At 42.2% G+C, this 13,550-nt stretch overlaps 1 protein-coding gene across 4 annotated transcripts in view; it reads right to left on the reverse strand.

Annotated features, from left to right (window-relative positions):
* RCOR3 (REST corepressor 3) overlaps positions 1-13,550 on the reverse strand; it is a 1,455,897-nt gene that overhangs the window by 1,231,869 nt on the left and 210,478 nt on the right. For all 4 annotated transcript variants that reach the window (XM_044061710.1, XM_044061718.1, XM_044061701.1 and 1 more), the window contains exon 3: positions 6,730-6,807. In XM_044061710.1, coding sequence (XP_043917645.1) covers positions 6,730-6,807 — 78 coding nt within the window. The remainder of the gene's footprint in view (positions 1-6,729; positions 6,808-13,550) is intronic.

A 13,550-nucleotide genomic window follows, 5' to 3' on the forward strand; every position in this document is an offset into this window, starting at 1 on the left:
AATGTAGCGGTCACAGGAACTTTGTAGAACCTATCAGGCTTGCAGGGAGCAGGGGGCTGGGAGTCTGGGTTCAAGGAGGCTGCACTGAAAGCATCAAGGAATGCTGGCAGTACTGGGGGATAGCTGAAGGAGCAGGGGAATCCATCTGGAGAAGTTCATAGTACCTCTTCTGTACCTCTGTCATCTCAGCTGACTCTCACAAAGTCCTCCCTCATCTTAGCTATGGTTTCCCCAAACGTGAGATGATCTGCTGGGGAAATCTGCTTCAGCAGATTCTTCCTCTGGGGAGGCATAGCCAAGACAGAAGGGGAGTTGAGAAACATAGCTGAGTGATTCCTCTGAGGAGGACTCAGGGGATTCCTCCTCTTGCACCTGAGAAGAGTCTAAGGCTTGGGGCCTAGGACTCAACACAGGGGGAGAGACTGGTGAAGCTACTGAAGCAGCAGGTCTCAAGACCATAAATGCATTAAAAAGGCTTTGCGAGAAAGCCTGCCACTCTGGTTGACTTTCTCCAGTAGGAGAGGTATGCTTCCTCTTTTCTTTCTTTTTTAAGGAAGGCCTAGAAGGTATCAGGACTGGAATAGGCCTGGGGTCAGATGACCATGTGGAAGTGAAGGGATCCGCCCAGTCGACCAATGCAAGCCTGGGTTCCCCCTCGAAGTCGGAAGCAGACGTCTGTAGGGCCTCCGAGGACATGCCTTCTGCACAGGGTTCTGCGGCTTCTGATGAAGTACCTGCTATATCCAAGGTGGTGGGGCCTGAGCATTCGTTCAGGCTGATGTCAGCCACAGGATGAGCATCGGACGGCAGATGTGCAGCAACAGTAACAGGCCTTGCGGTCTTGGCCTTTTTTCTTGGCGGTTCGGCAGGCAAGTTGGAAGGTCCCTCCATACCTAATGCTAGCTGTTTTAGACATTGGTTCTCAAGATACAGGTTGAGAGCCTGAAGTCTGCTATGTAAGGTCTTAGGTACAAAGGCCTGGTATATAGGGCAGGCCTTGTAGTCATGTGATATGCCTAAACAGAATAGACAGAGTTTGTGGGCGTCTTTGTGTGGAACCTGATGACCGCACTTACACTTGCTCTTCCTGGATGACGTGAACAGGCACTAACATACAAGGACTGAAAAAAGGTTCCCCAATGGGATACTTATCTGTGTTCCCCCAGTATCCGACAGCCGGGAAGGCAGGAACACTGGACGTTCGACTGGCCAGAGAAATGCTGGAATCTGGTGCGCATAGACGTCATTATGGCCCACACTCTGCTAGTCACATCAGACCTCCCAGACACCATACAGTGACTGCAAAATTTTGTACCCTGGCCGGACGTTCAGGTAACAAGAGGAGAAAACTCAACTGTACAGAATACTGCAACATGTGAATAGAAGGACATCACATTTGGGAGCTGGAAGAAGAGTCAGAACCCCGGAGAATAGCACTAGCAAAGCTCGATCTGGACCTATAGAAGGAATCCAGTTTATAGTGTTTTGTAAAAATATGTACTGACGATCAAGTAGTACCTTCTAGAATACTTCTAGAATCCAATCCCTAACAAAAGGCTAAGATGAAGCCAATGCAATGGTAGACTGGGCATTGACCCTGCCTGGAATAGATTTGTTAAGGTGAGTATAACAAAAAGTAATAGCCTTAGACAACCATTTGGAAACCGTATGTTTTGACACAAGCTGTCCCTTCCTACCTTCACAAGAAAAACAACTAATCTAAAGATCTGATTTAGTTCTGATAAAATAATACCAGAGCTGTCTATGGACATCCAAGATACAGAATATAATTTCTCCCTCATTTTTAGATTCAGGAAAGAAAATGGGGAGATGGACAGTTGAGCTTAAAGTAAACCCGATACCACGTTAGGCATAAAAGAAGGATTAGTTCTCAAATAAACCCTGTCCCCATGAAAAATGAGTCAGGGTTGTCTTACTGCAACTCAGATACACTTCATGCAGAGGTCAGAGCAATTAACAAAACTATTTTCCATGTTAAGAACCTTAAATCGGCCAGATTAGCTGGTTCTAATGAGAAAGTGTTAATCTCTCTAACACAAAATAAAGATCCCAAAGAAAGGCCACCAGTTTTCTTGAAAGGGGTTTTGCATTAGATGCCTCCAAGAACCTTATGACAGGAGAATGCACTGAAAGAGGAGGATCCATGGGTCGATCTGCTGACATGTCCAATTAATGAACCTTGATAGATGAGCAAGAAAGCCAACAAGATAGTAATGCAAAAAATATTGAAAAATCAAAGAACAAGCAACCCTGAGTGGCTGCTTGTTATGCAGCTGACACCAAATAGAAAACTTTTTTCCATTTGCTAGCATATGATTTTCAAGTAGCAGTTTTTTTTTGGCATCTGTTATTACCTGCTGCACGTCCTCAGTTAACAGGTGCCTAAAAGGAATTAGGCCACTATCATTCAAACAGTCAAATGAAGTTGAATGGTGACAGGGTTATGAAACATCCCTGTTCTTGTGTGGGCAGATCCAGTCTGTGAGGAAGCTTGTGGTAATGGCTTCTGACCACTTCCAAAAGAAGGGAGAACCATGGTTGCCTAGGTCAGAAGTGTGTCACCACAATGATCTTGGGAGCTTCCTTATGAATTTTCAGAAGTACCCTGGATATTAATGAAAAGGATTAAAAAAACAAAGGCAGATTCCTGTCCTAGGAAAAGAAAGGTCCTGCCCTAGGAAAAGAAAGACTATTTGTCTTACAGATCTTCTTGCATGGAAACCTGGAGCAGAAAACTGCTAGCTGATTGTTTAGACAGGAGGGAAATAGGTCTACTTGAGGAACTCCTCACAGATGGATCAAATCTTGGAAGTCTCCTTGATCTAGTTTCCATTCATGCCTTTGTCCTACTCAGCTGTCTGCCAGAAAATTTTGCTCTGACAGAATGTAGAATGCCTGTAGAGTGAGAGACTGTGCTGTGAAGCTATATCCCAAACTGACATTACTAGTCTACAGAAGGTGTATGACCTGGTTACCCCCCTGCTTGCTAATGTACTGCATGACTGTGACATTGTCTGTAACAACTTGAAGAGGTCCTGTGGACCAAAGATGATTCGTACAGTTGAGTGCCTTGATCAGGACAAGCATCTGTTTTATATTTATGTGCTTGTGTATGTCCTTGGTGTCCCTCACACCACTCCTGAAACTGCTCCCCAAGCAGTCTAAGTAGCCTGTGGTAACATACTGCTTTGGAAGAGGGAGGGAGAAAGGGAGACCTACATTTAAAGGATATATGTTGTCTCCACCAAGTGATTTCAATTCTGACAAACCTGAGCACTGGGATTTGAAAAAACAAAACGTGTTGGTAGTGGGACCAAAGAGACTTCAGATACCACTGTACCTTTCTCATGTGCAACTTTGCCAGGGGTGTCAAAAGAATCATAAAATCTGCGAGACCCAAAATTCTGAAGTATTCCCTCTCAGAGACCGAAATCTAACTGGAAAACCACAGAAATCTGTCTAGATGTAGATTTTTCCTGTGGAAGAAAAGCTCTTTGAACTGTGGTATACTGTTGACATCCCAGAAACAAAACTCTCTGAGAAGGAGTCACGAAAGACTTAGGTTCATAGGTTTATACTAGGCTATCTGCCCTAAGGCATTTATAAGCCTAGCCCAAATTTTTGTGAAAATTTATATGAAAAAATACTGTGCCCATTAGTTTGTTGTGCCTCTGTCCAGCAGTGACACAGAGATGATTCCCGGGGTAAACCTACGATCTCCCATCCACAGGTCAAGATTTCTCTTGAAAAGAGCCAGCGAGGTGCTCTGCCTCACATGGACCGGGATTTTATTCCACAGCATAGGGAGTCTCTGAGTGATAAATCTATCCCTCCAGCACGTCCTATTTATATCCGTGCTAAGGTTTAAGTCGCTTGCTCTAGTGGTTTTGGTGGATTTGGATTTTTTGAGGTGGAGCATGTCCATTAATTCCGGGTTGGATATGGCCTTGTATGTCAGGCACATGTCACCTCTGAGCAGACGGTATGCGACTGAATAGAGCTGGAGTTTCTTCAATCTGGCAGCATATGACAGATTTTGGAGTCCCTTTATCCTTTTGGTGAGGAACTTTTGGGGTCTCTCCAATTGCTGCAGATGTCGGGTGAGATGCATCCCGAACCTTTGAATGTTCTCTTGGAATCCCAACTTGTGTAAGAAATCTCTCACCTAGGAGAGCAAGATTTCCAATGCTTATTTTTGCAGAGTCTTTTTCAAAGTAAGTCATCTAAATTTGTAAAAATTTGGATACCCTGTAGCCTGCAATGAGTGATAAACTGGAGCTAGACACTTTTTGAACACTCTTGGCACAGTGGATAGTTCAGAGAACTGATAATGTAATCTAGAAACATCTGAAATCCAGATGAATAAGAGTGTGATAAGCATCTTTTTATCGGGAAAACAAACAGGAAAGTAGAGATTCAGACTTTCTGGAAGAAAGGGACTGCCAGAGTAAATGGGGGAAACAAAGTCATTCTGACTTACTGGAGAGTCCTTGGTTTTGTGAGTTTCCAGAATTCTTCTAGGAACTCCCTTGCCATTTCTGCATAAACATCTGTTGATCTGCATTTTGTCAAGACTGTTTATTTTGTTTCTTACCAAAACTAGATGAGTAGTTAGAGAATCCCTATGAAAACTTGGAATAGGAGGATTGAAACATCTTACGGATTCCCTATATCAGCTTACCCCCTTTCATCACACTTTTTAACCACTTTTGTAGCAGAAGGGCCAAAAACTAAATCCCTATCTGAAAGAGAATTTAAAATTTCTTTATCGTGGGGGGGGTCTGAGAAAGCAGTCATGCAAATCTTCTCAAAACAGTACCAGTGGCAAACAGCCCCAGAAGAAGCATCAACAGAGTCACACACACCATATACATTGAGTACTGACTTGAAGAAATTAAAATTATTTAAAGTAGATTTTTTCCTCACAAGAAGAAACTGCAGAAAAAGCATTCCTCATACATACTACAAACCGTAATATATGAGCTGGACAATTCAAAATTCTGAACAAAGTTGCCGAAGCATGCACGTTTTCCCCATACATCATTAATCTTCCCATCCTTAATCAAAAATAGTAGGATTGGAATTAGCTAAGTGTTCAGCAGCAGTAGGATTAACTAAAACTGCAATCACTGAATCAGGTTTTGGAAGAGGATATAAACACTTAAAAGACTGAGAATGTACATATCCTATCTGCATTTTTAGGGACAGCTGGCTGTCAAGAAAACTGCAGACACTTAATACACATCTTCCAAAGCATATGTGAAGATTCTAGAAATTCCTTCTGTAACAGCTCATAGTATTTCTGAGGGACTGAGAAATCTCAGTGTTCCCTCACTGAAAACATTGGGACATTCTAGGACTAGTCTCAGAGAAAGAGAACCCCCACAGGGAGAGTCAGAATCAGGAATCTTAAGGAGAAGAACATTCAGCAGTCCTTTCACTCTTCTGTCTAGATTCAAAACCTTGAATCGCTATAGCAAAACATGTATCCATTCTTCTTTTACCAGAAACTACTTTACAAGAAGGGTCAATATCCTGAATTAAACCCTGAACCAGAAACAGTAAACAACTCTTGTCTAAGGAAATTTCAGGAGTAGATACGTGCTTAATTTTGGGTTTCATTTTAACAAGAAAAAAATGGGACCAACAGCATTATTAGTGGCAGCAGCAGCTTCTCCAGCAATAGGCACAAAAACTCTGACAAAACATGGAATCCTTCCCTGTTCTCTCTCCCAGGACTGACAAAAGTGGCTCTCCCTTGCACACTGAGGGGAACCCTAACAGCCACAGAGGACATGGCTAACCCCAATCCATACTGGCTGTAGGTGCTATACCAGATGGATATCAGGTAAAATTTGAGTTGTCTGAGGTACAACTAATGGCCACAGCAGTCTCACCCACTTGTGGCTGAAGCAAAATGTTAGCCTGCTGTGATGGCAAACACTGTTTGTTTAACTTTTTCTTTTTGTGGTTGGAAGAAGGACCAACCGTGGGACTGACAAACTGTTTCATTGTCAAGCCAAAAATGGTGCCTCTTTCCCACAGAAACAAGCAGCAAATGCCAGTAAAAGCAAACATCTTTAAAAGTCACTCTTTTCACAAAGACAGTAAAAAAGTATATTAAAACACTTTACCAGCCCCACAAAATAAAATAATAAAATAAACACAGTTTCTCCACAGAAAAATGGTCTTCAGTTACTTTAAACAACTTTTAAACTGATGGGATAAGGCGGGCTTCCGTTTAAAACTACAGTACAGTTTTGTGACAGTCCATTAAAATGCATATTCTTAGCTTTAAAATAACTTTCCGGAATAGGAAAGTATCTATAAACAAAATTATTAAATGAAAGATTTTTCCTCAAAAGAGAAATAGTTGACTCAGCAAAGAAACAGCACAAGACGACAGTCAATCCTCAAACACCTCAGAAGGAGCATACTTTTTAGCTGCAGTAAAGCTCTGAAGGGTTTGACAACTAAACATGTCTTTTACTCAGCGCAGCTCAAGCTGCGTAACAGTTTGATTACATGGAAGGTCCCTTAGAGCTTTGGAAGCTATCTGGCTGTTTTATCATTTACAGGATACTACCTATACACAGCAAAGGCTACTACAGCAGTGATCAATATGACAAACATCACCGATTCCTGTGATTTACTCTACTAGGACATATAACAGAAACAAGTAATGAAATCCATTTAGTATAAACTTACATTTAATGTCTGGGATACTGTGAAATGGGGACCATACAAGCATTCCGCCACCCTCTTTATCGGTGTACTTCACAGTGCCTATAAAGAAGAAACAGAAGAGAAGTAATTTTTTGTGTTTTAGCAGTAAAAACTAAGTAAGGTACTAACTTGATAAATGACTAATTTTAAACATTCTAGAGATCAGCATGAACAGCTCTTAATATAGCCACTCGAGTACTGTTACAGAGTATAGTCTTTTCTCATTATATTACTTAATTACATTTTATGTTTTGAGTTAGCCCTACTTGCTGGTGCCCATTTTTACAGGGAACAAGGAGAAAAGCTCCCAGTAAAAATGTCTGTACCAATTCCAGTACAGAACCAAATCCATTTCAGCAAGGTAAACCATACAAGCAGAAAGTAAAAATAATAAACCTGTTACTGTAAATATGTAAGTAAACTGAAAAAATACAGTTGTGTACACTTTCCATAAATGTAGGTGTTCGAGTGTATTCACTGTTGCAGTCATTACATTTGGGTAATCTGCTGGCAGGTTGCCCTCAGTCGGTCTGATTAACAAAGTCTTGGGTCCTGCGTCGGTTGCTGTCCCTTCTTCCATGACGTCAGGTTGTCAGGCGTATAAAACATGCAGCCGACGCCATTACATTAGTTTTTCTTGCCCCAGATGTCAGGTGCCCCCCAAATGGGGAACAAATATAATTAAAAACACAAAAAATATACCTCCAACCAAAAGCAAATACACCAAAAGGGCTTTTAAGCATAGTGAAAGAAAGTAGAGGTATAGCCAGAGAAAAATAGGGGGCTGGGGGGAGGGTAACCAGGACTGCAACAGTGAATACACTTGAACATCTACATTTATGGTAAGTGTACACAACTGTACTATGTTCTTCGTGTTTCACTGTTGCAGTCATTATATTTGGGTAGATTCCCAAAGCTATGGTTGGGTGGAGGGGAATTATACAGCATTAGGACCAGCTATAAGGCCATACAGGACAGCAGTGGCAAAGCCAGCTCTGGATTTAGAGAAAAGTGGTAAAAGGTAATGCTTGGTGAAAGTATGAACAGAGCTCCTGGTAGCAGCTTCTAGAATGTCCCTGGTAGGAACACCTCTGAGAAAGGCTGTTGAAGTAGATGCAGCCCTGGTGGAATGGGATCCAATCCCCTGGGGGATAGTATTTCCATGGTGCTTATAGTAGAAACGAATACAATGGCTTATCCATTTGGAAATGGTTTGCTTTGAAATAGCCTTTCCCTCTGCCCCTGCAGCAAATGCTACCAGCAGTTGTTCAGATTTTCTTTGCAATTTAGTCCTGTTTAAGTAAAATCTAAGTTGTCTGTGTACATCCAATGAATGCAGAATCTGCTCCCCCCTTGTTCTGTGGACTGAGAAAGAAATTTGGCAAATGAATGGTCTGATTAAGAGCCACACTGGATACCACCTTAGGCATGAAGGATGGATTGGTCCTGAGAGATAACCTGTCTTCATGAAAAATGATGAAAGGCTCCACTGCCATACGAGCCTGTAATTCGGAAATCCTTCTAGCTGAAGTGACTGCTAAAAGGAAAGCTGTTTTCCAGGAGAGAAATTTTAAGTCTGCAGTAGCAGCTGCCTCGAAAGAAGGGAGAGTGAGTTTTTCCAATACAAAATTGAGGTCCCAGGCAGGGGTTGGAGCTCTCCTGGGTGGTCTTAAGTTTTTGGCCCCTCTGAGATACTGCTTTAGCAGAGGATGAGAGAAGAGGGGAGGTTCTGTGTTGTAATGAGCTGAAATGGCTGAGGCATGGATTTTTATGGAAGAAAAGGACAGGCCCCTGTGAAGCATCTCAGTTAAGTATTGCAAAAATCTGAGGAATGTTGGGCACTGCTGTGCTTATCCCTTGAGACTGATTCCAGGCACAGAATCTTTTCCATTTGTCAGCATAAGATTTTCTAGTACTAGGTCTTCTCTCCTCCAAAATGACATCCATCACAGGTTTGCTGACGGATGCCAAGGGTGAATCTAGGTGATTAGCCATGCTGCAAGATTCAAAGTTTGGAGCTGAGTATGTAGAGTCTGGTTGTTCTGCTGAGACAGTAAGTAAAGTGTCTGAGGAAGGTGCCATGGTGGAAGGTGTGACACACTGCGCGCAGGAGTGGGTACCAGTGTTGGAGAGGCCAGGCTGGAGCAATCAAAATCATTTTTGATTTGTCCTGTTTGACTTTTAGTAGAACTTTGGAGAGCAGAGGCAGAGGGGGAAAGGCATAGACTGACAGGTTTTTCCAGCTGAAGGACAGAGCATCCACTTTCCAGGCTTTTTTATGATGAGTTCTTGTGCAAAATTTGTCCAACTGACAGTTCTGGGGTGAGGCAAAAAGATCTATGTCTGGGCTCCCCCATTTGCGTGTCAACATGTTGAAAATCCGTGGTTTCAGTTTCCACTCGTGAGGGTCCATGAGATTTCTGCTTAATTCGTCTGCCAGAGTATTCAGCTTTCCTGGCAGGAATTGAGCTTGTAGTTGCACTTGATAGGTCAAGGCCATGTTCCACAATGCCATGGCTAATCTGCAAAGGGGGTAGGAGTGTATACCCCGCTGCTTGTTTATCTACCACATAACCGTGTTGTTGTCCGCCTTTATCAGTAATTGTCCTGGATGAAGGTAGTCTTTGAAGGCTGTCAGTGCATTCTGTACAGTTAGGATTTCTTTTTGATTGAAATGAAGGTGCATTTGATTTGGACTCCATTTGCCCTGAATGCACTTCCCTGCCAGATGTGCCCCCCAAGCATAGTCTGATGTGTCTGTAGTTAGGGTTTGGGAGACAGGGGGGTGGTGTGAATGACAATCCCTTGTTTTGGTGGCAGGCCTCTGTCCACCATAGGAACTCTAGTTGCAGGCAAGGTATGATAAGAATCATTGTTTCCAGGCTGTGACAATGTTGACTCCATAGACATTTTAAGTACCACTGAAGTTTCCTCATATGCAGTCTTGCATATGGAATTAGAAGAATGCAGGAGGCCATGTACCCCAAGGCTTGCAGAATTTGTCTTGCAGATAGCAGGGTTTTTGTGGCCACCTGTTTGAAGTAAGTCACCAACTAAATTTGCTTTTCTGGCATAAGGAAAGCCAACTGGGCAGTTGTATTCAAGCTTGCACCCAGGAATGTAATTTTTTGAGAGGGTACCAGTTGTGATTTCTTTTCGTTTATAGTGTACACTAGACAAGTTAGAACCCTTTTTACAAATGCCAGATGTTTTAGAAAAGGTCTTTGTTTTCTGCCTGAATTAGACAATCGTCCAAGTATGGATATATTTGAATATTTCTTTGCCTGCAAAATGCAATTACTGGAGCCAGGCACTTTGTAAAGACCCTGGGCGCAGTAGATAAGCCAAAGGGCAGTACAGAGAACTGGTAATGCAAGTAGCCTGCTTTGTAGCGTAGGTATCTTCTGCAAGATTCCCTGATTGGGATATGCAGGTAAGCCTCTTTTAAATCTAGAGTTGCCAACCAGGCATCTTTGACTAGCATAGGAAGCAACTGGTGAAAAGTCAGCATCTTGAATTTCGGGATGTCCAGAAGGTGTTTAGAGTAGATAGAGTAGATAAGTCCAGAATTGGATGCCATGATTTGTCTTTTCTGGGTACCAGGAAAAGTCTTGAATAGAAACCTTGTCCCTTTTCCTCTTATAGTACTAGATGAATAGCCCCCCATGCTCACGAGGGAAAACACTTGTTTCTGGGCCTCTGCCCACTGATTTGGGGGCAGGTCTGGCCATCCGTTTGGAACTGGCAATGTATGGAAATGAAATCTATATCCCTGGGATACTATATTTAAAACCCATTTGTCCTGGGTTATAATTTGCCAGTTTCTTGCATGAAGAGTCAGTTTTCTCCCCAAAGGGGCGGCTAAAAGTTAAGTACTCGGTAAGTGTAAAGGGAAGTCATTGAGACTGCTTACCATAGGGAGGTGTCTTGTTGTTTCCAGATTTGGAAGAGAAGGCACCCCATTGTTTTGTTCTGAAAGTCCCTTGGAACTGAAACCTGGTGCCTTTGGAATGTCTGGGTTTGACTTGAGTGGCTCACGAAGGAACTGGAAAGGACCAGTTCTTAGTAGGCCAGTGCCTACTAAATCTTGTAGGCTGCACTTGTAAGAAATTTTAAACAGTTTGCATAGATTTAGCTTTATCTTCCATCTTTTTTAGAACTTCTTCAGCCTTATTTCCAAAGAGACGGCCCTGTTGTAAAGGAGCATCCAACAATTTTGCTTTAACATGATCAGGCAGAGTTTGCTCTTTGAGCCAAACATGCCTTCTTAGCACAGACCCAGTTACAGCAGCCCTGCAAGAGGCCTCCAAAGAATCAAAACCACATTGCAAAGTATGTTTTCCAACTTGTTCAGCTGAATGCAATAGATCCTGTAAATCCTTATTTTCCACACAGTCAGAAATTAACATAATTTTCTGTTTAAGCAGTCTCATGACATGCTGTTGATATTTAAGCATATGAAATGGACAGTTTAAAGCCCTGATTGCCAAGGTTGCAGAAGTGTAAACCTTCTTACCCCATCTATCCAGTGCCTTGGAATATCTATCAGAAGGGGTAGGATTTTTAGCAGTAGAAGCCTTAATGCCCTTGGGACCCTGAGAAATGGTTTCAGGATCTGCAGCAGGATTTTTGAAAAGGAATTTGTGGGAGTCAGGAACTCTGTACTATCTGTCTGGCTTACAAGGAGCAGGAGGCAGAGAATAAGGAGCCATACTAGATTCTGAAAAAAAAAAACATCATTAACAATGTCTAGAACAGGAGGTATACCCAAAGGCCTATGCTGAGGAAGAAGAAGAAAATCCCCAAGTCTCTTTTTAGATTCAGAAAAATCCTGACCTTCCCAGTGGAAATGTTCCCTTAAGGTATGCAAAGTTTCCCCAAAAGAAAAATCCTCAGGGGGAGATGCAGAAGGAATGGAATCTTCTGCATCAGAGTCCTCATAAGTAGGTATAGACAATTCCTGTTCATTAGAAGAATCAGAAGAAATAGAATCCTGTTCAGAAGATTCATAGTCAATATCTTGCCTAAGCCTCTTAGAAGGGGGGTGGGGTTGACTACCCCTGATCAGAGTAATTAAATCTTCAGCCATTTTGATCATTTGTTTCTTAGGCATAGAGGCCTGCGCATGTGGCCTAGGCGTCGGTTTTTTAGACACAGGTCGAGATTTTGGGCTTAGTTTTGAAGATGGTGTCGGTCCAATATAAACATCCTCAGAAGCCGGTGCCTGCACAGCAGCTCCGGACCCATCCAAGGTTGAGACATCTGTGGGTTCCATAATTGAAGCATCTCGTGGCATACCGGACTCCGAATGGGTCTCAGTAGAGGCCTGCGAATCAGAATTAGTGAGTATCAGGGGCTGCGAAAGAGCCTCACTGAGTACCTGCAAACTGGCGACTGGCTTAGGAGAAAACGTCATCAGCAGTTTTGGACCTCAATGGCCTGTCTCTGTCTTTTTCTTTGCGTTTTTTAGGTATTCCGGTAGTCGGATTGCTAACCGACAACATTTCTGGATAGTTAAAGCGTGTGCCAAAATATTTAGAAGCAAAAATGTACCAACGTTTAATAGTGCGTTGATTAAATAAAGCAGAGAACCGACAGCAAGGTACGTCATGGTCAGGGCCTAGGCAAGGAATACAGTACAAATGGAAATCCTTATGAGGTATTTGCTTCCCCACAAGTAATGCAATTATTAACGTTTACTGACATCGGTAAGGAGCAAGAAAAAGTTTCCCCAATGGGGTACTTAGCTTTTTAGTTGAAGACTTTGGATCTGAAACTCGAAAAAGAAAATTTCAGGAGTCGGCCGACCGGCAGTTGCGAACTGCTTCTGCTTCGGGCACCGCGCGGCAAGAAAGACTAATGTAATGGCATCGGCTGCATGTTTTATACCCCTGACGTCATGGAAGAAGGGACAGCAACCGATGCAGGACCCAAGACTTTGTTAATCAGGCCGACTGAGAGCAACCTGCCAGCAGATTACACAAATGTAATGACTGCAACAGTGAAACACGAAGAACATCACTACAATACTCATTATCATTCCAGTCAGTAAGCAATAATACAGAGGGAAAAATACAAGAAACTGAAAAAATATGAGCAGACACAATTTCAAGGGATTAATAAACTGATCTGAGATAACACAAACCACTACTCTTAAAAAACAAAGGAAAGACAGAAAATAAGAAAAGAAAAAAACAAGTAAATCTAAAATAATTGGTTAAGCCAGTATTAATAGTCCTCCATGCATAGCTCTCAACCTTCCACTCCAAAATGAGGAACACTCACCTTCATAATGTGGAACAAATGGGCAAAATGTGGAACACATACTAATGGCTTACTAACAACCTCAACTAGGAAGGGCATAGGGTGGTTAAAATATGATGGTTTTACTCAAAGATCATCCTTTAATGAATTAATATGATTAATTTCTATTTACCATGGATTTCACTTAAAAAATTCCCAACACTGAATTTGTGAAAGACTCTTTCAATGTGGAACTTTGAGGAACATCGAGGAACATGAACTTTGTAAGACCCCAAATGAGGTATGTTCCTCGTAATGAGGTACACTTGAGAGGTATGCCTCAATGTGTCACACTTTTTAGCACTCTACATTTAATGTCCTCAAGTACATAATTTTAAAGAAAGTAACAGTTCTTTCCAGGTGTGTGTGTGTGTGTGTGTGTGTGTGTGTGTGTGTGTGTGTGTGTGTGTGTGTGTGAGTAGACAAGAGAGATAAGCATACCAAGCAACAACTAACATCGCAGTAAAATGCAAAACTATGTAAATGACAGCATATGAACC

Source organism: Protopterus annectens, chromosome 1.part0 (assembly GCF_019279795.1).
Source record: "Protopterus annectens isolate FY-2018-M chromosome 1.part0, PAN1.0, whole genome shotgun sequence".
NCBI lineage: Eukaryota > Metazoa > Chordata > Ceratodontiformes > Protopteridae > Protopterus > Protopterus annectens.